This window comes from Rhinolophus ferrumequinum, chromosome 20, assembly GCF_004115265.2.
Source record: "Rhinolophus ferrumequinum isolate MPI-CBG mRhiFer1 chromosome 20, mRhiFer1_v1.p, whole genome shotgun sequence".
Taxonomy (NCBI): Eukaryota; Metazoa; Chordata; class Mammalia; order Chiroptera; family Rhinolophidae; genus Rhinolophus; species Rhinolophus ferrumequinum.
This window is the reverse complement of record NC_046303.1, coordinates 31,420,576-31,448,533: the sequence shown is the minus strand read 5'-3', so window position 1 is coordinate 31,448,533 and position 27,958 is coordinate 31,420,576. Positions and strand designations below refer to the sequence as shown.

At 37.6% G+C, this 27,958-nt stretch overlaps 1 protein-coding gene across 1 annotated transcript; it reads right to left on the bottom strand.

Moving 5' to 3' along the window:
* Window positions 1–221: 221 nt before the first annotated feature.
* On the bottom strand, window positions 222–26,967 carry LOC117012450 (serum paraoxonase/arylesterase 2-like). The gene is given in 10 exon segments (XM_033088753.1): window positions 222–842; window positions 1,461–1,589; window positions 2,328–2,437; window positions 5,151–5,350; window positions 6,832–6,958; window positions 7,492–7,506; window positions 7,509–7,656; window positions 12,353–12,408; window positions 18,418–18,488; window positions 26,783–26,967. Coding segments are annotated over 10 exon segments (1,089 nt in total). The 5' UTR covers window positions 26,857–26,967; the 3' UTR covers window positions 222–683.
* Window positions 26,968–27,958: the final 991 nt, after the last annotated feature.

The window sequence follows — 27,958 nt, the reverse complement described above, 5'->3', positions numbered from 1 at the left end:
ATTAAGGAAGAGAGCTGATGGAACACTCCATACCCATACTAATTGAGAATTCAAGTTGTCCCATTTTCAGCTATTTTATTTTATTCAAATAAAGAGCTCATTTATATTCAGCTTTCAATGACAGAAATTAACAATGCCAGTCCCAAGGAAACCCCACAAGGAAGCAACCACTTTCTCATTCCTCCTGAGGACATGCCTTGAGAATTAAACACAGACAAAACTTGAATTTTAGTTAGTCTTTAATATAACTCCAACTCTTTAGTAGTAAACAAAGATGTAAGTAGAAAACATCCAAACATTTACTATCAGTAGTTCTGAGCAGTCACAGTGGTCGCACTGTTGGAGCTGAGGTCACTCACATTTTAAGGAAACATGATCTATCCCGTTTCAGCGGAATTCATGCTCTGGCAGTCGGAAGGAAGAGGTGGGGCTTGTTTTGTGCAGACGATTCCCTTTACCATAGGCAGCTGACTTCTCTCTCCTTTTCTTGGCATTCAAAAATAAATTCTTTATTTGCCTTTTATGCTAAAAGTGCTCTAACATCTGAAGGGGCCTTTCCTTACTGAAATAAAATCAACTAGACAAGTCATACATTTCGGGGTCTGGTTAAACTCCCTCAGAATTAGCAATTCGTAGAAAGTTCATTGTTAAGAAGTTAGCATACTTGCATACTGGAAGTACAATTAGAGCTCACAGTACAGGGCTCTGTGATACAAAGTACCTATGAGCAGCTTCCTCTCGTATACTGAGGCCACAGTACTTCCCTGGAGAACAGATCCATTGTTGGCATAAACTGTGGTCACTGTAGGCTTCTCCAATAGAATATTCTGGATGCGGAGGACCTATTCAGGAGAGACAAAGGATTAGCATAGAACCACCATACACCTGTGTCACTCCATCACGAATAATGCCCGTCTTCTACAATGACACAATGATTAAGAGGTCATGCTGTTGAAAAATAGCAGTTACCAATCCCTGTAATGTTTAAATTAAAGTACTTTCTTCAACCTTCAAAGAAAGGACTTTCTTAAACCATCTAGCTATTTCATGCCAACACAGGATTTAGTGTTATTATAGCAATTGAACATTAATAGAAATACGTCCACACTAACGTGCCTACTTTCATACGAATAAAAGTCATGTCATGTGGTGAGCTGACAATAAGCCAGGTATTTTAAAAATTGCCAGGATACCACATAGGGAGGGCACATGTCTCTATACAAATGCCTTTTGATTAGTTGCCACCATAATTTAATACATCAAAAGATTACCCTTCTAAAAGTATTTGAACAATGTGAAATTTTGCCAATTATTGGCTTAAAGCAATTGTAAATCACTACATTAGTTCACTGCATTATTGGTTTAAAAGGACTAAACAAATTATTCTTGTGACAGTTTATTGTATTATTAGTTAAAAAAAACTTGAATAATTAAGGTTGAAAAACTAAAAGTATAAAAACCTCTGATGAGGGAGGATTGTTCGGGTCATAAATGAGGAGCTTCTGTGCATTCGGATGGCAGCCTATCAAGATGTCCCCTGAGGAAGGATCGATAGACAAATTATCCACCACTGTATCCAACTTGAGTACCTTCCAAATGAAAAAAATGTCAATACCTAAATGACATGAGCAACTTGATTAAATAATTTAAGGCTAATCTTTCCTGCCTTTATGCATGTGGGAAAATTATACACATCTCCCTGCTTCCACCCCTTTAACACCAATATTACTTAAAGTAAATTTAATAAACTGCTTAAGAGTCACTTCTCATCTTCCCTGAAACTAAGAAAGTTGGGCGATAATCAATCTCTCTGAAAAATGAACTCCTTTTCCCTTAAAAGATGCACGATGATCAGTTAGCTCAAAGAACTCATTCAAAGCAAAATAAGAAATTCTTAATCAATCTAAAATATGTGTTGTCAAGCACGAAAAAAATAATAATGGTGTGCAACCCAATTTCTACCTTCATTGATTATTGAAAGAACTGACAATATGCATAAATTTTCATTTCAGACTTCATCTATTCGTCTTTTCAGTTGTGAAAATTCTTATTGGAAGTCATCAGGTGCCATCGGTACTTCAAGAAGGGGCTCTAAATCTGATTCAAATATGACTCTCAACCCACCGCTGCATGTGATCACAGTCAGTCCTCAAGACTGCTGGGAGCAGGAGATTCAGCCAGTTAGAAGGCGGTAATAGTGAAAAACCCAGAATAGTAACACTGGGATCCATAGTCTGTTCTAAGTGAGGTATTGCTATAATATAACTACGTAATTTCAAAGCATAATAGATTAATGTCTACTTTATATATATAAAGAAATATTTTACCTTCAGTTGAGTTAAATTCATATTAGGATGTTTTTCCAAAACATGAATTTCATGAGCCAACGCATCAGCAACATAGATGTACCTTTGCAGAAAGGACACATGGGTTAGAGCTCCATGACAAGATAAAGCTTCGTTAACACAGCATGCAAGAATAAGCTTAATAACCTGCCAAGTTGTTAATCAATGATGGGCCCTCAAGGAATGCTTGATAAAGGTCAATTTTTATTTAAAAAGTAAGCTTTCAAAATCAATTCAGTATTGCTACAAAAATCATGGAATTGTTCAATTATTTTTCAAAAGGTTTGTAAGGAAAAATAATATAGAATATAATTTTGGGTACAAAATCTGTGATATTTGCCACTGAAAGGACAATAAAACAAATGTCTGGCTTCAAAAAAACGCTTTTACATTCCATAATATAATTTGATATGTCTAGGTATCATTTACATTATGGTACAGAACACATTTTACTAGAATATTTATTAATCTCATTAATATTTAGTAAAATATTTATTAACATATAGAGAATTTTAAGAGTCAGAGCTAAGTGTCTATTCAGAACAATCTGCCTATACCCAAGAAGGGTGAATTAATGGACTACTTTATGGTAATTTTACTCATTGACTTGACTGTTCCATGGCAACTGTTCTATTGGGCAATTATAATGTGTAAAGCCATGAACTCAGTATTGTGACAGATATAAACATGAAGAAGACATAGCCTTTTCCCTGAAAAGTTTATAGTGTGGTGGAATGATCCGACTGCTTTGTACACATTAAACAAATAACGCAGCACAATGAGTACCATAAGAAACACTTCAGGTGTACAGACTAAAGAAGTATCTAACTCTTGAGAACACAGAAGGGCTCACAAAGGAAGGGACATCTGCCATGAGATGGAACTAGAAGCCGGATTTGAGGAAATGAGGACCAAACACCTTCTAAGAAGATAACATGTGCACAAAGGCACAGGGGCAAGAAAGAAAGAGGCACGTTTGCAAAATAATGAGTTCTTTGTCTAAAGCATGGAAAGTATGAAAATAGTAGAAAAGGGGGTTGGAGTTAGCGTATTAAAGAAAGTCCAACCTTTTAGCCTGCCTGGATTTAATAAGCAATTGGGTTTCACTGAATTTTTAGAATAACCAAGAGGCATAATAACAAATGGTCAGTTCCATTCAACAATTACTGAGAATTTGCTTTGCCCCTGGCAGTGCTCAGCAAGAGTCAAATATTAAGCAGAGCTCCCTCTTTGGGAGGCTCTTCAAGGCTAGTGGAATACAAAAAGACAAAATTGGCAACAGTGGCAAAAATAAAATGGAAGTGGACTGAAAACAAGTTGGAAAACAGGCTAATACTCTAGCCAGAGAGGATGAGAAACTAAACCAGGCAGGTGTCAACAACAGAAAGGAAAGGTGGTGAGAGTGACGAAGAGAAGCACAGGTAGAACCAACATGGCTTGCTCATTGGTTGGATAGGAATGATGAAAGAGAAGTTAAAGCTGAAGCCCTTTCCATTTTTGTTTTTTAGCTTGAATGACTGGAAAGTTTGACTCTCAGAAAGATGAGAGTTGTGGAGAAAAACAGATCTGGCCGGAGAGGTTAGAATGAGTCAGTAATAGACAAATTAAATCATTACACATTCATTTTCTATAACGAACAAGAAAGAAATTGTGTCACAAACATAAAGACATTTAGCTGTCAAGGAATGACCAATTTATTTCATGTTATATTTGTAGTAGTTTAAATGGTTCAGTGTACTAAGCAGTAAAAGGGAAAGTTAATAAAGAATTTAACATCCTTCCTATAGGCTGCGGTTGGACGATATAAAAATAGTGAGATAATTTTGGAGGGCAATTTGGCAGTATCGACTAACGTTAACATTTCAAGGGATCAGTCTTTGAGAAAATAAGTCTCTTTTGAAGGATTTTTCTACAGAAACACGTGTACAAATGTGCAAAGAAGAGGGGTTCATTAGCGCTCAGCTGGCATTTGAACCCAGATCGATATGACTCCAAAATCTAAAGATTTAACCAATGTGCTATAATGCTACCCTAGGGAGTTTTTCTTTAAAAATGTTTAGATAATGTTCAGTGGTAAATGAGAAATACAAAGTGTTTTTTAAGAAGAAATGAACTACCTATATATCCATCAACAGAGAACTGATTAAATTATTTTAGAATCATCCTTATAATGGAATAATATACATCCAATAAAACAATGACACATTTATTTAAAAGGAAACACCTACCTGATACTTAGATATGTACATGTAAATATGATCCCATTTTATAAAAAAATTACATTTATAAAATTAAATTCTACAATGACATATATCAAAATTTAGATATTATATGTTAAATTATAGTACATACAATCATATATTATATAAATATATTATATAAGTTTAATAATATATACAGAGGGTGCCAAAAAATGTATTTACATTTTAAGAGAGGAAGAAATTGTATTAAAATTGTAACAATATATACCGATAACAAAAGACGAATACAAGTCACATTTGACTTCTGCAATTAAAAAGGTGCTCAAAGTGGTTACCATCAGCCTTCAGACACTTCTGATTATGGCGAACTACTGCTTGAGCAACGTTGATCAAAGTCCACTTATATTCAGTTCTTTTGGCACCCTGGTATAAACATTTTATATATACATACATAGATATGTATGTGTGTGTATGTATATGTATATAAATCATAGACCCAAAATATCAAGTAAGTTATTTACACCATGAAAAAAAAAACAAAGTGAAGAATTTGGCCCATGAACACGAATGAGAAAAATGAAGCTACTTTTATAAGGGATCATACTTTTATCAGGTGAAATATTGATCCCATTTGCTGAATCAAATCCTTCTGCTACCACTTTAACTTCATTTGGACTGTAGTAAACAACATTTGTCCAGTGTAAGTTCACGTATACTTCCAAATACTTTAGGAAAGGATCGGAGAAATAGTGGTCATTGGTGGCATAGAAATGTGCAGGTCCAACAGCTATGATATCATTCACACTGAAAGAGAGAAATAATATGTGAGAGAAAATAAAAAGCCAGTTGGTCTCCATATTAAAGATTAGATACCCAGAAGGTTCACACAATACATGCTTTAAATTTTTAGTAAGAGGTTTCCCAGGAAAGCTCAGTAAAAATCACATGGCTATCATTATATGCACTCTACTATAATATCATTTGCCAAATAACAATTTTGTATGGTACCAGGTAATTCGAAGACAGGTCATTTAGTAATTAAGGCAAGATTATTATAAAAAAAAACTTGGTGCCAACAGTATGTTTTTTGACCGAAAAAAGGTTGGGTTTAACAACAATATATAAGGACACAGTTATACATAGTCCAGAGCTGGATAGAGGCTCCTTGGCTGGTGAACTAGTTGGGACACCAATAACATTTACCTAGCTTCCATTTACTCAGTTGCTGGATTTTCCTGAGTTTCTTTGCTTAGTTAGTAGTCAAACTAAGGTTGACTGTTCAATTTCTACCTGACTCACGAAGTCAACCAGCCGAGAATGAGTGGGCCCTCGATAAACACTTGCAGAGAGATGGATGATGAAATTGCCATAGTACAATACTTCAGGTGAGAGACTTACATGCTAAAAACAATTACAGTTTTAAAACCAGTTAGGCAAGGGTGTTATTAAATTAAAATTCCCATTACCCAATGCAAAAATTTCTCAAAGAGCTGATTTCTCCTTTGTTCAAGGAAAAACACAGCTACAGAGTAGGTAGGTCTCCTCTTTCTGAAAGACCTCCATCATGCAGAGGCTGCCTGGGTGGTACTTATGCTCCTATTTATTATGAAGTGCATTTCTGGAAGAATGATTAGAAGTTACATGCTTGCCTAGGTAGGGAAGTAGAAATTAAAAATATTCATCAAGTTCAAACTTTAAAGAACCAGTAGAGTAACTAATGCAAGCTGAGCTGGGAGGAACACATGATTATTTGGCCATGTTATCAACTAGTTGGGTGTTCTTGATTGGATACAAACTTCCAATTTGAATCCCTTCAATTCTGTAGGGCCATTAGCCCACAACTACCACTAACCCTATGAAAGCATTTTGTATCAGTCTCGTACAAAGCACACAAACTCCATATAAAGCAGGCCACTCTTCCTTGGCAGGACAGGTATTATTGTTAGCTGGGTGATGAGACATAGGAGATGGAAGGTGACAGCAGGAAAAATGGTGGGTTTGTCTTCTACTCCAGATAACCCTGAAGAGCATCTCCCTTGTAGTCCAGCATTTCATCATTTCTTAAGGGAGTCCATATACAACACTGGTTATTATAATAAGGGACATTGACTTTCCCTGCTCTACAAGGAAACTATATGTACACTAGTGTGTGTGTGTGTGTGTGTGTGTGTGTGTGTGTGTGTGTGTGTGTGTGTATTTCAGCTTCTAAAAGGTGAGAAGATCACCATGGGGAATATCTGAAAATACTAGAGATAAAGTGGAGAATGAATCAAAGGGTTAAGTACCTTGGAAGAAGCTCATGTTGGATAGTTTTTAGATGCAAAAGAGAATTGTCTTCTTCTTCAAATTTAAAAATTTCCACGGTACTTTTGAATTCTGGGTGGTTTACAACAAAGAGATAAACTGTGTCATCTAAAAAATGGAAAGAACAGAGTTAATTTACAAGATATAACCATAGGACCTCTGGGCAGACACTGACATTTAAATACCACGGGCAAGGAAATGTTGAATGTCTAAGCTGTTAGGCAACCTAACAGATCATTCTTCTTCCCTGTCTTTCCCATCACTGTTTGTCTGGTGTTATTTCTGATCATTGGTCCCCTGACCTTTAAGAAAGAGTGTTTCCCACTCCACATACAGAATTCATGAATAATCTGTTTATAGTTTAATTCAAAAATATAGCTCTTTTTAAATGCAATGATAGGTATATGAAAAGGTTATGAAAGCTAAACATTCTTTCAGGTGTTAACTGTTAGAAATTTCAAAATGTAGCATAACTTACTGTGAGCTGAAGAGGCAAATGATCAACTTATTTGTATGAAAAATACAGAAATAATTCATAAGTTAATTGTTCTCTCTTACTACAGATATGATCCAAACTATTTTCCATAGTCATTTACAAACCATTATACGTTTCTTAATATTGGTTGCTCATCATTTCTTACCACTGTCTATGAAGTGCTGATACCATGTGGATTAAACGAAGCCAAATTAAACCCACGGCTGATTCTTAATTCCAATGCCCTCAGGTTTTCATCGTTTAGATCCATTATAAGTATTCCTCCAGGCTTGTCTGGTGCAAAACTGTGGAATCCTGGATATTTTAGACCCTTTTCAAAACAGAGGAAAAGTTAAATATGAAGGCTTAAGTATTTTTGTGGACTATAAATAAATGACACAGACTTTGGTTAAAGTAGTTGCTTAAAGCTACAAACATAAAGAAAGCAGAGAGGAGACAATAGAAAAAATAATAAAGATGAACAATAACTGATTTTTTTAGTTGAAGTAAAAGATTAGGCATTTAGTCCCTTCAGAGGGTAACCAGAAGGTTGGTGGACTGGAAAGCACCAGGTGGAGCTGAGGGTGGGGATAAGAGAAAGTTTGTCTACTGACTGTTGACCCTCTTTGTTTCTACAAAGACTGGAGTCTTGGTAAGTAGTCAATCAGCCTCCCCTCCTTGTCTCACACCCCATATCCAATCCATCAGCAAATCCTGTTAACTTGACCTTGAAAGTTCATATCCCTTCATAAGTATATGAATATTTTTCACCACTTCCTTCATGACTGCCCTGGTCCAAACCACCACCATGATTATGGCAATAGCTTCCTAACTGGCCTTTCTGCTTCGGTCCTTAACTCCCTACAGAAATCTAGTCTCACACAAATATCCAAATTTCGTCAGATGATGTCACATCTCTGATCAAAACTCCATCTCACTCAAAGTGAAAATTCCCACGATAGCCTCCAGGCCCTATGTGCTCTGCCCCGCTCAGCCTCCTCCATCTTCCCGCACCCCGAACACTCCATCTCTGTCTGGGCCCTCATCTCCTATTACTCTTGTCCTCACTCATGTTGCTTTGGCCATACTGGCTTCCTGGACGTTGTTCAAACCAACCAAACACATTCTCACTTGGGGACCTTTATACACACAGTTTCCTCTACCTAGGAATGCTTTCCTCCCAGAGATCTAGGGTTCCTTCCCTCAACTTCTTTCTATCTGTGCCAAATGTCACTTATTGCCATTTGACAAATATGCATATTTATACATATACAAATGGCAGCCTGACTCCATCTTCATCACAGCTGTCACTCTCCAATGCCCCGCCTTACTTTATTTTTTATTAAAGTGCTGTCACTATGTGACATATATTCATTCTCTCCTTACTGGAACATGAGTCAGGACTTTGGTCTCATTTGTTCACTGCTAGGTTCCAGGGCCTGGATCAGTGAATGGCATATAGTCTGTCCTTTTCCCACTGATTCCAAATGTCATCTCTATCATGTACTAGATCCCTGTTTGCATGTTGGTCTAAGGGGACTCATGCCTATGCCTGGGCCAAAATGCTGCTTTTTAATTACTATAGCTTTATTTATAACGTATAAGATATAGATAGGTTGATATCGATATATATATGTACATATATATGTGTGTATATAGGTATATGTATATATGTATGTATAGCAATCTCCATATCCCACACCCATTGCTTTGCCTTTATACAATAGTCTTAAATATTTCTGCTCATTTATTTTTCCTTATAAACTTTGAAAATTAAGTTGCTGTTCCAGATGGAACTTTATTATTGTTAATGACATTATTACTATTACATTTTCTATTTGGTTTTTCCTAGTTTATAGGAAAGCCACTGAGTTTTATATGTTCATTTTGAATCCAACCATTTCACTGAGCTCTCCTCTTAGGTCTAATAGTCTGTTAGTTAAATCTCTTGGATTGCTTTAAAAAAGGTACTCCCACTTTCTGAAAATAAGGGCAGTTTTGTCTCCTTTTATACCTGCTGTTTCTTTGTCTTGTCTCATTGGATTATTGAGAACCCTAGGAGGTTACTGATGGTTACAGTATTTGGTGACATTTTCTTCCTTTTTCAAAACATTCATGGGAAGGCAGCTAATGTTTCATGACTAAGAATGATGTTTGCTGTAGGATTCTGGAAAGTTTCCTTCTATTTCTGGTTTTCTTGGAGCTTTTAATGAGGGATGAGTGTTGAATTTTATTTAATGTTTTTTCAGCACTCACTGAAATAATCTAGGTATTTTTTTTTAAATCTTTCAAGTCACGTTTTACGCAAATTTAACATTCCGAAAAACGTCTCACTTTACGCACCAAATTGGACATAACATTCTCTCCCGTTAAAAAAAAAAAACTATCAAAATTATATAAAATCAAGGCTGGCAGGCTCAGTAAGTAGAATAAACTGGAGTTATGCTATTGATACATGGTAGTGCCACTCCAGTGCTTAAGAATCTCTATTCTTTATCAATATCCCATAAATAATAGCATGGTTTCCATGCCCAGGAATCTCTACCAGTGATGGTGATAACTATTCATGGTTATTTTAACTATCCTATCATTTAAATCTGTTTTTCCTCTTTTTTAAAATTTTATGTTATTTTTACTTGCAGTAAAATACACATAAAGTGTACCATCTTCACCCTTTTTAAGTGTACAGTTGAGTAGTGTGAAGCACATTCACATTGTTGTTGAAATCTTTTTAATAGTCTAGTCTGTGTCATTCAAGTCCTCACTAAGTGTGATGTTAGTTTTCAGGTGACCTTCAAACTCATAACTATGGTATAGGATGGGTTGGATGGCCTAAAATGTTTGAAAGAAAAACAAACAACTGCCATGATGTGTGAGTTATTCATTTAGAAAGGAGCATATTCTGGGGAATAGTAGAGACAATGCTCAGTAAATTACAAAACAGCAGTAAAGTAGGATTGTTCCTAAATTTGAAAAAAGAAAAAAATGTCATATAAGCAAGGAAGAAAAAAAGAAGAAATTCTGTTGACATGGCTATAAGATCACTGTGGCTGTAATAAACCTCTCAGCTAAAATGGTTATAAATTTATGTGCTTGAAGACCTCATTCTCCTAATTCAGATTTATTCCTATGGGGAGAAAGTCTTGAAACAGTTCAGTGCTGGATTACACAAGTCTCTAAGAACATCTCCTTTGCAAAAAAAATATAAAAACAGCAACTGCCTTCAATTTTACTGAGGATTTTTGCATCTTTAGTGATGAATACTTTTGACTAGTAGTCCCAGGGCTTTTTCCTAAGCCTATAGACATATGTGCAAGCATGTGTTTGTAAACAAATCAAGAGTCCTACTAGAAATATCATTTTATTTATTCTGCGTAATTAACTAAAACGTTTTAAAACTGTATTTTAAAAATTTAATATAAATATTAGTGTTTCTGTCAAAGCCCATAGTATTTCTTTATTCCCTCAGTGGTAACAACCAGTTGCTCACAGCCTTTCATATAAAAACCATCAGGAGCCTGAAGAGTGATCTAACCCTCATTCTCATCTAAGCTGAGTTCTCTCACCTTTCTCATAAGTCTGACAACTATTTTATTAGTGTTGTGACTCTCTTCTAAAGCATCTCCAACTTTTTCACATCCTCCTGAGTCTCAGAGCCTGAAAATAATGGATGCTGAGAGGAAACAGAATAATTACAGGCTGCCTTCAAAGTCAGATATGAGGTGTGATCACAAAATACAGTGAATGTTTAAATTAAAAAATATATATAGTATAGTAAGAGACACGCTTTCCCATTAATCCCCCTCAAAATAGTCCCCCTCTCTTTATCCCATCTTTATCCCATCGTTCTTGCCACTATCTGAAGAAGTTCTGGAAGTCCTCTTTTGTGTCTTTAGTTGTGCTGTCATGGCTGCCTCGATGTCCTGAATTGATTCAAAACGTTTACCTTTCATGGTCATTTTGACTTTGGGGAAGAGCCAGAAGTCACATGGTGCCAGATATGATAAGGTGGATGAGGACACAGCGTAATATTTTTATTTGACAGAAATTGCAGTATCAGAAGCCATGTGTGACATGGAGTGTTGGTATGATGGAGGATGAAGTAAAGACACTTGCAAAAGAGAACGTACAGAACTGCTTCAGAAAGTGGCAAGAATGATAGGATAAGTGTGTTCAAAGCTAGGGGAGTATTTTGAGGGGGATTAATGGCAATGTGTCTTTTACTGTAATAAATTTTTTTATTTAAACATTCACTTTATTTTTTTATCACACCTTGTACTTCTTCCTCAAGAAAAACCAAACCCATGAAGATGCCAAGGACCCTCCTTACCTAGACCCAAGCCAGGGTAGAAAGGTGGTCAGAACTTCCTCATCAGCCCGCTTATACAGTTTTCCAATTACAGTGGATATTGATATAGGCCAGGATCACACTAGCCAATCACTTAAAGTCTTTCTAATGTACTCGTACGCCTGAAAAGGTTATTATTTTTCAGCTCATAAGAATTAAGGCACAAGTGAAAGGTATAAAAGAACTCAGCCGATGACTTTCCACTTATGACAGGCTATTCAGGGGGAAAATAAAGAAAGAAAAAGCATTAGCCTTGTCTAGGGAAGTTGGTATATTGTTAGAAAATAAATAATAATGGCAAGGATATTAGCCTCAAAATTGAATATCTAATGGAAAGAAAGGTAGATGCTGTATATAAAATAGTATAATGTAGTATTGAATACTCACAATAATCCCCAATATCTTTTTCAATGACAAACTTTTAAAACACAGATTGCATTGGAACATTTTAGTGCAATGCAGTGGGACACAAAGAGCAATAAATCAATTGACAAAATTTTTTCATCTCTACATTTATATAAGTTTGAGGAAATTTTCCAAGATCCTGTTTAACCTGTCTTTTTTTGCAGAACATAGCTTTCAAAGTGAGGAATTTTTAAAATAAGTTATTACTCTGCAGGCCTCATAAAACTCCCTTATATCTTCTCCACTGAGATTGGGGAAGGAAGAAAGTACTCACCACACTAAAGAAAGCCAGACCATTGGGAAGTATGTCAATATCTTCAGAGCCAGTTTCTGCAAGTTCAAGAAATAGATAAATGTCATGTTCAAATTTTATTTGTTAAATAGGGCATAACTAGGACTTTGTTTACTTTATAAGTGTCTGTATCTTTAGGAACGATTCTGCTTTTTTCCTAAGAAACTACTCTCTTCAATAAACGTCAATCTAAATCCCTTCCTGCAGTGAACTTCTGACTTTAAATGTTAGATATTTTATGTTTACTCAAATCAAAGTCAAGTAGTCACTACATTTCCAGCAATAATACAGAAAAAGTTGACATCTGTACACTCTTATGATAAACATCCAGATGTCTGCACAAAAGTAATTGACATCAAGGGAATAGTACTTTCAGAATGAAGGGCTCATAGTCATTTAACCATGCAAATAGCCTTGTCCCTTTCTCTGCTCATTCAATCTGAAGCAAACATAGACATCTCTCTCATTATCAGAGATGAAACACCTGGGATTACATATTCCCTCTTTAAAAAGCAATGCCTGCTTGTTCTCATAAGCAAAGAAAGCTTTCTGTTTAATCTTTAAATTTAGGCTTTAAATTACAGGGGGGAAAAAAACTAGCAAAAGAAAATTAATGAGAAATACCATGCACCTAAGCCAGTTGAAGCTTCTAACGCTTGTCTCTGAGGCAGGCTACGATTACTATTGATTGTTTATTGATTGTCTGCAGTACACTCCACACAGCACAGCAAATAATTAGACATAAGACCTTCCAGCGGTCTCACTGTGTAAATTCCGCAGACAGATAATAGACCCAAACACAAGAAAAGAGGAATAAAAATGGCTTAGATGAAGCCAAATCATGACACATTCTTTGAGTGCACAAAATCCAATCTTCCCCTTCAAGACCTCTCCAAGGATTTCTCCAAGATTATTTCTAGGTTGTCAAAAACAAACAGCATCTATCCAGCCATTTTGGTTTTGATTCATGAGTTTGCCTTTAGCCTGTTGCCTCCAGTGTTGCTTGCTGACTCTATTGTAGTGGAGAAAAGTAAAAGAAAAGAAAATGCCAAGAACTTCACTTCGTAAAGATGACCCGTCGGTCTGTTGCTCGAAAAGGAGATTTAGATAAGCTTAAGCATGGTATAGTGAAAGAGCTTTTAAACTGGGGTCTGTGGATGCCTAAGGACCAAAATGGGTTTCAAAGAGTCTATGAACCTTTTGAAATTCTATGCAATGCAAAATGTCTCCTATATGTACAGATGAGAAATTTTCTGTGAAAAGGGTCTGAGCTTTCAGCATATTCAACAAAAAGGGTCTATGATACCCCAAAATGGATAAGAACCACTAGACGCTAGTCCCATGGTGGTTCTCAACGGGTAATGGGTAGGGACTAGAGGAGTCTACACCACATACACACACACACACACACACACACACACACACACACACACACGGAGAATTCTAGTCTAAGTTTTGCTTTCTGGAGCTCAATTAATTAAAATTTGTTGTTCCTGAAAAATTACTTGAGACAATTTAATTTCAATGTGTACATGCTTACACACAGATAAAAAGATATACAGAAAAAAATTTACAATGTTTCTTTGCATGGTAGGATTGTGAGTGATTTTCACTTTCTTCTTTATACTTTTTGGTTTCAAGTTTTCCATGAATAATAGCATTGTTTTAATAATCAAGAAGAAAAAAGTTTTTAAAATATATTTTCATGTCAACTCCATTGTAACTTCTTTCTGTTTAATCTTATGTCTAATTCCAAGAAAATAAATACATCTACCTATAGCTATGTTTTGAATATTTTCAAGGTCTATTCTCCCATCTTCATTTCTATAGCCATTACTACACTAGGTCTTTATCATCTCATATCAGCTCTTTGGTGTGATTACTGCAAGGGTAGTCAACACAGGGAAAATTTTTTCTTCAATAATAAAAATAGTAACAGTAGTAATAGCTACTAACATATATTGTTTACCAAGTACCAGGCACCATGTAACTATTTTGTATATATTATTTCATAACATTTTTATAACCCTAAGAAGCAATATCATTCTCTCTTATTTTAGAGTATAAAATATGGAGATTTTGAAAGGTTAAGCAAATAATTCAAGATCACTGGAAAGATGGGACTCGAGTCCTTTTGTTCTGACTTAAAAACACATAGGGAAAAACATACAACCTAGCAGTTAATGAATTTTCTATTGGAACCATCCCCTGGTTCCTCTCTAAAGATACTTCACTTTGTAAATTCAATGGTGGTAAATTCAATACGTAGGCTTTTGCCCCCCAAAATGTTTACTTTCTTGCCTCTCAACAAGATTTTTACCAATTCATATCCTATACTTTGCTTTAAAACCTTTTCAAAACCCTCTTTCTCTAGAAAATCTTCTAGCTTAGCACATCTGATTCAATCCCTTCTTATTCCTTTAGCAATTATCTATCTGTGACAGAGATGGCCAACTGCTCCCTAATCTCCTCACTCCCTTTCTTCCTTTTCAGCTACAGCCACATGGAACACAGCTACACACATTTCCTACCCGTTCTTGCTGTAGATGTGGTCATTTGTCTAAGTTTAGATTAGGGACGTGGTAGTAGTACAAGATGGACGCAACTACTAGGTAAAATAAAGTAAAAATCATATTCACGTAAATCTTCTTTTTACCCCTTACTGCTGGGAAATGGCAAGACTGGAGTTCTAGTCTCCGTCGACATGGAAGCAGTATGTTGCAGAGAGTGGTGTTGCTTCATTAGCCTTTGTCCTAGAACAACCACACAGGGCACAGTCATCTAATCACCCTAAGCCTATTTGCTTCTCTTTCAACTGTCAAGTATGAGGAAATAAACTTCTCTCTTCTCTAAATTACTTACTGTCAAATATAACAGCAAATCCGGCCTTGCCATACCCAATAGAGTATCCTGTAATGTACTGTAGCCTATTATTTTCCACTTTTTTAGTTCACTAGTCAGGTATGTGCGTTAATCACTCTGGGTGAAGATACGATATAGGAAAGTGAATTTGCAAAAGTTATTTAACCTCTCCGAGCCGAGTCTTGGGTCCTTAGTTCTTATAAAAAGAAAAAAGATATCTAGTTATTTAACTTCTCCGAGCCGAGTCTTGGGTCCTTATTTCTTATAAAAAGAAAAAAGATATCTATATCTCACAGTAGTGGATTAATGTTGTTTTCCTATTTGTAGGTAGATCGTAAAGTACTTGATGACAAGTGCTACAATTTTTAACGCCTTTTTTTTTAACTTCCCAAGCAGCAGTTATTGTAAAGGTCTTGATTGCTAAGTATATAAAATCGTTACTTAACTTGAGACAATATATTCAACATTTTGTTTTAGTCCAAGACTCTGAATGCCAGCATTTTCAAAGACATTTAGAAAATGTTTTAAACTTTTAAGCCGCAAGTAGAGTTAACTAATTCTTGTCAACATAATTTTTAGTATTTAGATATTGATATTGTGCCAAATCTTGGGTGTGGAAAAGCTTAACTTCTGTAAGAAACACTGGGAAGGAATACACAAATATGGAATAAATATTGAACTTACTTTCCGTCCCAAGAAGGTACACATTCTGTACGATATGAGGTAGATGATTATTATTTATTAAAACAGAAAGACTTGAGATGATATGATATATATAAAGCACCTAAGAGTTACAAAGAGTTCATTTCTAGTCATGGAAATGTAGCATTGCAGTGTGTGTGTGTGTGTGTGTGTGTGTGTGTGTGTGTGTTGATGAGGTAGAGGAGAAAGGAGAAATGGTCTTAGCTCTTGGAGGGAAACTTGGCCACAAGTACATGACTACTACTCTTTCCAAAGTGGACTAACAGGGAGAACCTCTCTACCCTGCTGCACACCTTAGAAGCTGCTTTTGCCTGGATGGGAAAGCATGCGCAGCACACTGTTATTCCTTGTAATCAAAGACCACTGAATAAGCAACTGTTGTTAAAAACATATAACCATAAGCTATTATTAACCATATGCATCGCTAACATAGCATTCAACAAATGTTCATATAGTGTATGCTAACCACAGAACAAAAGCACAAAAGAAAGGGGAAAAAAAAAAGGCTCAATTCTAATTAGATCTAAAAATGTCTCCCAAATGTGCTTCTAATCCCTCATTGTCTTCGCTCTGTTGCCTTTTGAAGTGCCTCAGAGGCATTAAACACTTCACAAGAGGGGCCATAGGTGACATATTTCCTCATTCTTTCCAATTCCAGACAGCAGCTCACACACATCACAACATAAAGGTCACAAACACAGACAGACGCTTGTTCAGAATACAAATGTTGTTGGGCTTATTTTTCTCTGAGGAGCCCTCTATCCCAGTGAGTTGTAACAGCAATACATTTGGCAGTCTGTCCTGTAATGTGTCTGGCTATGCCCTATTGTCTACTCTGAGACTTGAATTCACAGAAGGTAGGCTCTGCAAAGCCAAGGGCTGCTTAATAATTGACGATTATTAATTCAGTAGCAAAAGTAACTTCAGAGATCACTGACTCAACCTCCCAACCTTGTACAACATTCCTCCCAGATGCCATCTGGCTTTACTTAGTGACCAATTCTGAGGGGGCTCTTCGTGATGGCAGCCAGAAGGCAGGATCCATTGCTGAGTGTCTTGGGATTCCAGACCTTAGTTCTAGAACTGTCTGCATTATCCAGCACAGATCTAGTCAATCTGGTAATTGATACTGAATTTGTATCCTCCTGCTGTTTGGGCAATTGAAAAAGAGAAGCCCCAGAAGAAAGAAGTCAAAGGAGTCTGGAGAAGGGAGATAGGACTGGGAAAAATAGAAAGTAGCAACAGAAAAAAAGGAGACAGAACATTTAAGAAATAGATGTGCAAAAAAGGAGAGGTGAGTAACAGAATCGGAAAGAAACTTTGAAGTGGAAAATCTCTTCTGAAAACTGATAGGGATCGTGAAAGTGAAGACTTTCTGTTTGCTATCAAGAAGGATCACTACTTTGTTTTTTCTAAAAGATCCCTGTGAACTCTGTCTGGAGAGAATGTGGTTATAATATGAGGTACTGAGTGTAGGAGTGTTGCCAACTGGAGGGCAATGTAGCAATGATTATCAAAACTTTAAACATTTATACTAACTGAAGGTCAGTCCCACTGTTGAGGATTTCTCCTACAGACAAACAAATACAAGAGCTATACACACAATAATGTTCACATTCATTGTTTGTAGGTGCAAAAAACAGTGACCACCAAATATGCATTAAGAAGGAATCGGTTGAATAAATCATGGTACGTGCAAATACTAAAAAGAATGAGGTATATCTCCATGTGCTGATGTGGAAAGCTGTTCACAGTGTGTTTGGAATGAAGCAGGTTGCAGAATATAATCTTAACACTACGGTGCCATCAGTGGAAAAAAATTAGAGACGTATACATATGCATATGTAGGCACACCTCATTTTATTGTTTTTCACAAATTGAAATCAAAGCCCTTTACCAGCAAAAGGACTGCAGCTCGCTTTATGGCGATACTTGCTTTGTATAGCAATGGTCTGGAACTGAACTTGCAATATATCTGAGGTATGCCTGTATTTGTTTGCATTTGCATTGGAAATATCAGGAAGGATAAGAAAGAACTTCATCTCTTGGATTATGTCTGTGGGGGATAGAGATGTTGTTGAGAGATTTTTATTTTCCATTTTATAACTTCTTTTTCTTCTGTCTTACCTTCACTAGCTGACGACTAGGCTAATGGAACACAGATCTCGGTGGCCACATGATAAGGATTACAGAGTTTACAAAAATAGTTCAGAAAAAGTCATTAAGCAAGTAAGAAAGCATACAATAAGCATAGGATTATACAACTAACTAATAATTAACTAATTAATAATACAGTGAGAAAAAGAGAGAAGAAGAAATACAGGGCACATCAGATCAAAAGAGGTTGGCTGAAGAGGTCTGTTGATCTAAAGTGACTTCTCCTCCGATAAACAGTAAGTATGTGCCAAAATACTGTTAATGAGTATTTGACTGTTGGTGGCCAAAAATCGTTAGGTGTATAACAAGCATTTTCTCATGCTTACCAATGCCTTTAATCAGATGGCAGTTTGGAAGGTCTATGGATTCTACTTCTCTGGAAGCTTTAAGCCGATTCCTGTTTAAAAAAAAAAAAAAAATTTATCTGTTTATGTATTCCCTGCTTTGTTGCAGAAAAGCTTTAAAGAGGCTTATAGCTATACAGAAAACACAACATAAGTCTAAAGCAAAGAGACGATAGAAGGACAAGGGTAGGAAAATAAAACAGCACCAGAAATGAAGTTAAAATAAAACACATATCACAGAGTTCTATAGGTGAACGTGGGTTGTAAAGAAAGTCAGTAACTCAACAAATAAAACTTCTCAAGCAAATTCCTATGCAAATATAAATCTGGCACCAGGTCACATTTCTCATGGCTCTAGTGTTGTGGGAAGAGTTCCAGATGTAGAACGGGAAGTCCTGTCTTCCTTCTGAGGACTCAGGGGAGCCGAGAAATGCTCAGACCTCTCTGCAATATGACACAGTGATTGAAGGCGGAGTGGGGGGTGGGGGGCAACAGAAAATGGCATTGTTCAGAGCCTGGCACACAGAAGACACCCTACAAATAAAAATATTAAGAAATAAGTAGAGAAGGTCCCATCCCTATGACAATATTTACTGGGGTGAGAAGGTTGGAAAGCACCACCTACTTGAACAAAACTATTTGCTGTGGTTGTTTTGCAAAATCCAAAGTTCAGAAATAATGAGAAAAAGTTGAACTGTAATAAAATATTTTTTAAAAACTCACACAGAGGGAGGTTGACACAGTGTGAGGAATATAAATGATAAATGTCTACTAACCATTACATTGTTTTGTGCACCAGAAACTAATAAAAAAAAATCATACAAACACTACCAAAGGAAAATAAAATAAAATAAAATAAAATAAAATATCCCCCCCTTCCTTCCCACCCAGAAGTAGAGGGTCACAGAGACGTGTCCAGGAAAAACACATCTGGGACCCATTGTTTTGAAGGCCACGTACGATATAGGCTTCCCGCCTTTCTTCCTCATTGTCTCACATTCCCTTTCCGTTCTCTATAGTCATAAATAATAACATAGCATTCACAGAGTAGCTTATATTTTTTTTCAAAGTGGTTCACACATCCACATTTACGAGACCAAGGGACAATTTGCCACTTGTCTCTCTCCTATTCATATCCTTGACAGCCTCTGACTTTCAGACACCGAACATGCAAAAGCTGCTGGTTTCTCAACAAAATGGAAGAAAGCCGAGGCCTAGATAACCCGGAGTCACCAACAGGTGGTGGCAACTGCTACATATGTCCACAATGCATATCATACATAAAGTGTCCAACTAAAATGTTAATCTGTATGTATCTGGAATCACAGAACTCAAATAGTGTTCAATTTCCTGAAGTGAAATAGCCAAAAAGTAACAATAAATGGATAAAATAAATAAATAATATACACATATAAGAAAAATTAAAACAAAGGAAATAACAAATAAAATGTAAAACAAAGCTATAGAACATACAAGAAATCTCACATTTCCAAGGTGCAGGAGTGATTTAAAGGGGAAAACAAGTGTCTTTAACCTAATGTAGGAGTGGCAGTAATACTAGTGATGAGAATGCTGTTTCTGGTCATTGTAGGTGGTACAAGGAAATCAATAATAAAAGCAGCTAAAATGTATTGATTCTCCCACAATTCTATGTGATTTACATGAATGCATTCATTGAATTCTTACTACAACCCTAAGAAGCAGGTACCATAATCTTCATTGTAGAGATGAGAAAACTGATTGAGACGTGAATCACCCTCCTGAGGTTTGGAGCCCAGCTGGGAGACAGGGCTCTCAACTACTCTGGGATTTTCCTCAGAAAGGAGTGAAGAGATCCGTGCTTCTGTCTTAGCAGTAAGACTGCAAGGCACAGCGACAAGTCACTCAATCTCTCTCTATAGGCCTCAGTCGTCCTTGTGTATGAAATCAAGATAAGACTGGAGAACCTCCAAGGTTCCGCTGATATTGTAGGATTCCTGAAACAGGTGTAAATATGTCAGGAGGTCACAGCTGCAGTTGTCAAGTTTCTGTATCACTCGTTTGGGTGTGAATTTTATACAACTTACTATTATGTCTATTTGACTATATAAAAACTGGGGTAATGATGATTACCATCTACCTTTTTCAAATATAAATGATATGGATAAAATAAAATTCAGACGTGTTTGAACAGTTTAATACGGGGTATTTTTCAGAGTCACCTTAGGTTTGCATAAATGACTGATGATTGCACTTTGCTCATAGGGCAATCTTCGTCAACTAGTTTAGTTGTACAATATCACCTCTAGATATGCAGACTGAACACTATTAACACCAAAGAGGTACACAAAGTCTGTGCACAAGTTCTAGTTAATCAAATCAGGTTTTAACACCGAAGAGGTACACAAAGTCTGTGCACCAGTTCTAGTTAATCAAATCAGGTTTTCTTGTCTTTCTTTTACGATAAAAGAGAGGATTTTGCTTCCATCCATTGTGGCCCATCAAGAGTCTCAAATTCTTTCTGTAGAAAACTGCTAGGCTTTTCCTGGCAGAATTGTCAGTTCCCTATTCATCAGTGGATTTCTGTATTCCAGGGTGGCAAAACCTATTAGCTGACAAACCTAAAGCCATTCTCACCCCCTTTCTTCCTTGACCTTCTCCATTGCAGAGGCAGCCCAGCCAAATATTTGCTTTCCCAGGCTCCTGTGTATTTGGGGATAATCATATGACCCAGGCTTTGGAGAAAGATATTTTGTTCCTGATAGAAGCAGACAGAAGAAGAGAGTAAACTGGCATCACTCTTTCTCCCTTCTTCAAGATCTGACTACACATACAGTGCTTGGGACTATAGCAACCATTCAGCATCTTTAACATGTCAAGTATGGGATCATAAAGCCATTAGTAAAGGATCTACGAACAAAAGTATAAGAACCTAGTCCCTTGATGTGATCACTGACTCAATGGACAAGCTCCAAAATGCTTCACCTGCAGAGTTTTTATCATGAGAGAAAAATAAGCCCCTCTTGTATAAGCTACCATTAATTTGATGTATGTTCTTGCAGCTGAAAGCACTCCTAAATGATAGTAGATTTAAGAAGTTTGGGGAATATACAAAAGAGAACTATACAAACTTCTTTGGACTAGCAATCAATAAGCCTAAATGCATTCATGCTAAAAAAAAAAAATAAAAAAGGTAAATGGTACAGACACAAATAAGTGATATATTTGCTACAACCTATTTGCTTCTTAATACTTTATGTCCGTAGCATGCTTATGAAGGGACTAGGTCAGAGATGGAATAGCTGTTGCTCCCCTGCTGTCATGCAGACATTGCTAATCAATCACAGGACTCTTCCCTATAACCAGGAGCTAGCCTCAGACATGATGTTCCATGTAAACACTACCAGTCCATAAAAATGGACACTCAAGATAAAAGCTATTTGCCTTCTCTGTTCTAGGTTCCTTTTGTTTTTCCCATTTTCCTTTTCTTTTTCATTAAAATGTAGTTATTTGCCTTTTAGTTACTACTTGTATTTGATAGGTGTAATACAGGAAAGAATATACTCGTATAGTGCCTTCGTTCAACTGAACCAGCAATCCTTCCCCAAGTGATGGCCACCAAAAACATGTACTTCAGCGTTCTTATCTGAGGTCCAGTGACCTTCAAGGAATCTATGGGAAAATTAAGGGATCCATGAACTCGGATGGGAAAAATACATTTTATTTAAACCTTTAACTGAAATTGAGTATTTCCTTTGATGATGACCGTGGGCAACAAATCATAGGACTTTCTATTAGTACCTGTAACTCCGTCATTAGTAAAATTACAGACATTGTTACAATCACATGGCAGTTGTTGTAGACGTTTCAAAATACCATTTATACTCATCACTACTTCAAAATATCTACTGTTAGATATTCAATTGCCTCTAGATCTATTTAAGGCTTTAATAAAGAAGCCCATGTCATTATATCATACGATTTTAAAAAGCTTGGCAACAGTATTTAAGTATTTAAAATAGTATTAACTTAAATAATATTAAGTTTGTTGTGCAATCCTGTACATTTTATTTTATGCATTTATAAACATAATGTTGAAAAGGAGTCAAGATTTCACCAGACTGCCAAAGGGATCGATGGCATAAAAATTTTAAGAACACCTGCTTGTACATCATTGTCATCATAGGTAACTGTTACTGAGTACTTACCATGTGGCTGGCACTGTTCTAGGACTTGATAAAAATGACCTCCACAGCCCCACTATGGAACAGGTAGTATTATTATCCCCATCCTACAGATTAGGAAACTGAGACACAGAAAAGTGAATTAAAAAGCTAAGGTCTCAGGTAAACAGTAGAGTTAGGAAATGAATTCAGGCTATCTGGCCACAAAGCATGAACCATCAGTCATTATCATGAAATCGATCAATATTTCTTTCCCTCAGAAAACAGTATTACCCATCCGGAGTGGAATGAGACAGGGGCGGTTAGCTACTCTCTTGCCTCATTGGGTGGTAGCAGTAAGGGGGCCCCAGGCTGTGGTGCCAACATGTCTTGAGCAAACTGAATACAGTCTTACTACCAAGCATTACTATATTCCATATCTCACTGCCTTTGAATTTACAAGCCACTGATGGGGCTTTATCTTTTTAGTACAGATTTAAAAAACCGGTAAATAGAGGCTTTATCTTTTATATACAGACTTGTAAAATGCTTTGGAATTCACCCCTAGGGGCCCTTATAATGCTTGCACTTGGTAACTAAGAATTTGTGTTTAGGCCCGCAAAGCTGGGGAATATCTGTTCCAATGGCAGAAACGCTAGGAGGCTGTGGGGACCTGGAATCAGAAGACCTGGCTTACAGTAGAGGTTCAGCACTAACTAGTTAACCTCTCCCAGCCTCAGTTTTCACATGTACAATATAGAAAGGAAGACATAAATGAAGACTTCATGAAGTCATAAGTGTAAAATGGCTTACTTTCCAAATGTTGGTAAATGTACATTTGGGTTTAATATAAAGAACTTTTGAAACTTTTGACACAGTGACCAGCACATTATAGTCACACAATAAATAAGAAGGATGGTGGTTTCAGGAAAAAAAAAAAAAAGGCGCCTGACCCTTCAGAAGTATTCAAAAGCAGACTGGATAGCTTCTTGGGGGAGCTGTCATAAAAAAACGTCAGGCAAGAAGCAGAATGTTCAGAGGCTTGTTTTGGGGATTCCTGCCCACACACAGGTCTCTAATGCACTCAAGACTCTTAATTCACTCAAAGGTGGGTACTTTGCAACAGGAAGCAGCTGGGCTGGGGATATTTGTGCATTTCTGTTTTCTCTTTTATTACTCAACAAGGGAGAAGCGGAAAAGTCAGGTGTGATATGCCATCTTCCCCTGGGAACCTTAGCCAGTTACAGTTTAGAAGGAAAGAGACAACTTTGATTCCATTTATCCATCTGGGACATACTTATGCTAAAATATTACTCGTTGTTTATCTGAAATTCAAGTTGAAATTTAAGTGGGCATCCTATGGGAGAGAAATAACTTGATTGCCAAAGTACCATCTCTAAAAAATAGAATAATGAAATAGCAGGTGCCAGATTACAGCAACAAAAACAAAAACCTGTTTTTTGAAGAGCCTTTCCTTGTGGAGAGTTGGGAACATGCTGCCTTTCGAATTAGATTCTAAGGGTCTGAAAGGAGAAATGGTACGCATTTGAGCACTCCACCAAACTCTGTAAACAGTAGGTGCTTGATTCTGCAATCATAGGGTCACCAGATAAAATACAAGATGCCCAGTTAAATTTGAATTTCAGGAAAAATGAATGATCTTTCAGTATGATTATCCTTAGTATTGCATGGGATATACTTATACTAAAAAAGGATTCATTGTTTATATGAAATTCAAATTTAACCGGGAAGTCTGCATTTTTATTTGCTAAATCGAGCCACTCATCACTCATCCCAACATTCTCACATCAGCTGCTTGGGGGCTTCAACTATCCAATGAAGTGACCACCCTATAAAGTCACTGCTGAATAAAGAATAGTAGTCAAGTTTTTATAAAGATGCATTCAATTGTAAATTATCTATCAGGTGTATTCTCTGTTAAGTAAGCTTTATTTACTTTTTCTTAGATTTGCAACAATAACATTTATCATTTCAAGGGACTTAAATTTAAAATCTTAAGATTAATAAGAAAAGAATGTTAACTGAGAAATTTCAACTTGTAGAAACACTGGTGGTTTGAACTTTAGGGACAACTTAATCAGTTTGTGAATTTTAGTGATCTTGCCTTTGAAACTGAGAACTGGTTAGATCATACAGAATCATCCAACTCAAGAATGCTCTGGAGGCAGCCGGAGGGCTCAGTTGGTTAGAGCACAGCTCTGAACAACAGCGCTGCCGGTTCGATTCCCACATGGGCCAGGGAGCTGCGTCCTCCACAATTAGGTTGAAGGACAACTACTTGGAGCTGATGGGCCCTGGAGAAACACACTGTCCCCCAATATTCCCCAATAAATTTTATAAAATAAAATAAAACGAATCATAAAAAAAAAAGACTGTTCTGCAGAGCAGGATGGGCATTTACATTACATGAAAATTAAGGTCAACATGTCCATTTCCTACCTGTAAGCTTCTTCTCCAACTCTAACCGCACCCCACTCCCAACACATGTGCACACACTGTTCCTCCTCCTCCTATCCCTGTATTTGCAGATGAAGTTACAGCTACTGGACACTAGAGCTCAAAACTCTGGTATATCACCTATGACTTCCCTTCATTTCTGGAGTTCCAGAGTTTGGGGTCCTGGTATTATTTCCAAACTATTTCCAAACTACCGCAATACCTTAACTAGTTTCCCCATATCTACTTGCTCTCCATTCTAGAACTTCTCAACTCTAACTACCTATTATAAAAAAATTATCAGGAACATTTTTTTTTAAATAAAAAAATACTCGTGCCTGCACCCCACCCAGACCAACTAATATCAGAATGTCTGGGGATGTGGCCCAGGCAGCAGCCCTCCAGGAGATCCTAATGTGCAGCCAGGATTGAGAGCTACTGGCTTTACTCCCATCCATCCTTCCACGTTCATCTCTATACCGCTTACTGATTGTGCTTCATATGGTTTAAGAGGTCCTTGTTTAAAACAAACGAAAATATACAACACACATCAATAGTTCCCCTTTGCCTATCAAAGCAGGCCCCAATTTTGTAACTTATATTTAACCATCTCAAAAATCTAGCCTTTCCCCCATCCCTACTATTCTCTCGCCTTCACTTTATGCTCCCCTCAAATTATTCTATTGCTAGTCTCCACACTTCCTCACCTTATTCCCTTTCATGCTGCCCTGTCCATCTGGGATGGACTCCTTCATCCCCATTACGTGTTTCACCCAACCTCCGAGGCCAATGTCCAGTGTCTCTCCCTACTGAACTCCACCATTAGGGATGTAATCTTTCCTTCTTAAGCTGTAGGGGTTGGTTGTAGCTGCCCTGGACATCCTAATGTATATATTTGTTTTTCCTCCTTCCCTGTACACTCCTTTAGGGTGAGGGTTGTGCTTTTGCTCCATTAGGGGAGCCTAGGAAAGCACACCATTCACAGGAGGTGCTCAAAATTTCTGGAATTCTTTTGCACGAGGCTTGTAATATTTGAGTTGGTAATTTAGGAACTATGATGTCTACCCACCCGCGTTTTTTCATTATAAAATGTGGGATGGACTGGGCTTGTGCTGTTTGGCATTCTGACTTCAGGGTTCCCGAGTGAAGACACAAATAAGGAAGTGATGTAAGAATAGTAGCCGAATATCTCAAATATCTGTGATTCACAGAGCCAAGACTAGAGAGTTTCTCACACTATGCACAGGAGAGATGGAGAAAAACTTTATTAAGACGGAGCTGGTTTGGGCAACAAAGAGAAGCAGCACCATAGACCCGAAATACATCTTTATAGCTCAAGTTTCAATGCATGAGGGATGGTTTACTTTTCAAGTTAAAGCCCTAGGTTTGCCCTTGAGTACTTGCAAAGCACTTGCTTGTCAATCTAGGTAGAAAAGAACTTCGTAAGCAGCAAAGGGTTATAAAATTCTAGAAAGTCTTGAGATTCAGCCCAATCTGTGCTGGGTTTGGCCGGAAGTTGGCGGTGGGATGAGGGGGCTCAACCAGCTGGGGAACAGAGCCATCAAGAGCTCCTCACCCGGCCTCGGTCCCCGGCGCTGAGAAGCCCTCCACGGCCTGCGCGCTCTCCCGCAGCCCGCGGCCACCTAAGTCTGGGGACTCGCGGGCGGGGAGGGCTCCCAGGGAGGGCGTCCCGGAGCCGGGTGGCCGGGCCGCGCGCCGACGGCTCGGTCCGAGAGGGCCCCACCTACCTGAGCGCCAGGAACCTCTCGCCCAGCAGCGCCAGCGCAATCCCCAGCAAGCTCAGAGCCACCAGCCGCCCCATGGCGCGGGAGCCGGGGCCGCTTGCTCGCGCCCGGCTGGGGAGCACTGCGGCCAAACCGCGTTGGACTCCCGCCGCGCGGGGCCGCGCTCCGCCCCATCTCCGGCCTAGGCCGGTTCCTGGCCCGGGGCCGCGGCTCCGCCCTAGGCCAGGCCCTGGGTCTTTGTCACCACAAACCTATGTCCCCAGACACATTCCCGGCCACAGTGAAAGTCTGCATTCCTTCACCTCCTTTCCCAAACAACAACCCCACAGAAATTTGGGCAACGCGCCTACCTTTCTCATTTCCCTAGTCTTCAAAGACATTCCTTACTACATATTCCAGTAAGAAACTTAGGAAGTTTTAAAGATTCTTTTTTATTAGCGGGAAAGGATACTGGGTCATGGCTGTAAATATTCTTTTATGTTGGAATCACTACTTTTTATAACAGGATGTAGGTGGGAGAAAAGAAACATCCTATTTCTAATGCTTCATCTAGACTAGAGACCTAAGGATTGGACACTTCTTTTTGATTTAAACTTCGTTTATGGAAATAAGAGGAGTGCTTTCTTTCGTTCTTTCTTTCTTTCTTTCTTTCTTTCTTTCTTTCTTTCTTTCTTTCTTCTTTCTTTCTTTCTTTCTTTCTTTCTTCTTTCTTTCTTTCTTCTTTCTTCTTTCTTTCTTTCTTTCTTTCTTTCTTCTCTCTTCTCTCTCTCTCTCTCTCTCTCTCCTCCTCTCCTCTCTCTCTCTCTCTCTCTCCTCTCTCTCTCCTCTCTCTCTCTCTCTCCTTCTCTCCTCTCTCTCTTTCTCTCTTTCTTTCTTTCTTTTCTTTCTTTCTTTCTTTTTAACAACCAGAACTGAATAAAGAAAAATGAATAAAAGGGAAACTTCCCATTAAGATTGAGACAGTTGTGAGTATGCCTGAAATAACTTTCCATGATTGCAAGTGTTTAATTGGCCACCTTACAGTATGTAAGCAGAAGAGGTCACAATTGCCAATTTTCAACAAATACCAGTTTTTATACACAACCAGTAAATAAAAGCCGACTCCAGTTTCTCACCTGCTTCCCACCATAAAATAAATAAATAAATAAATAAATAAATAAATAAATAAATAAAGGCCCT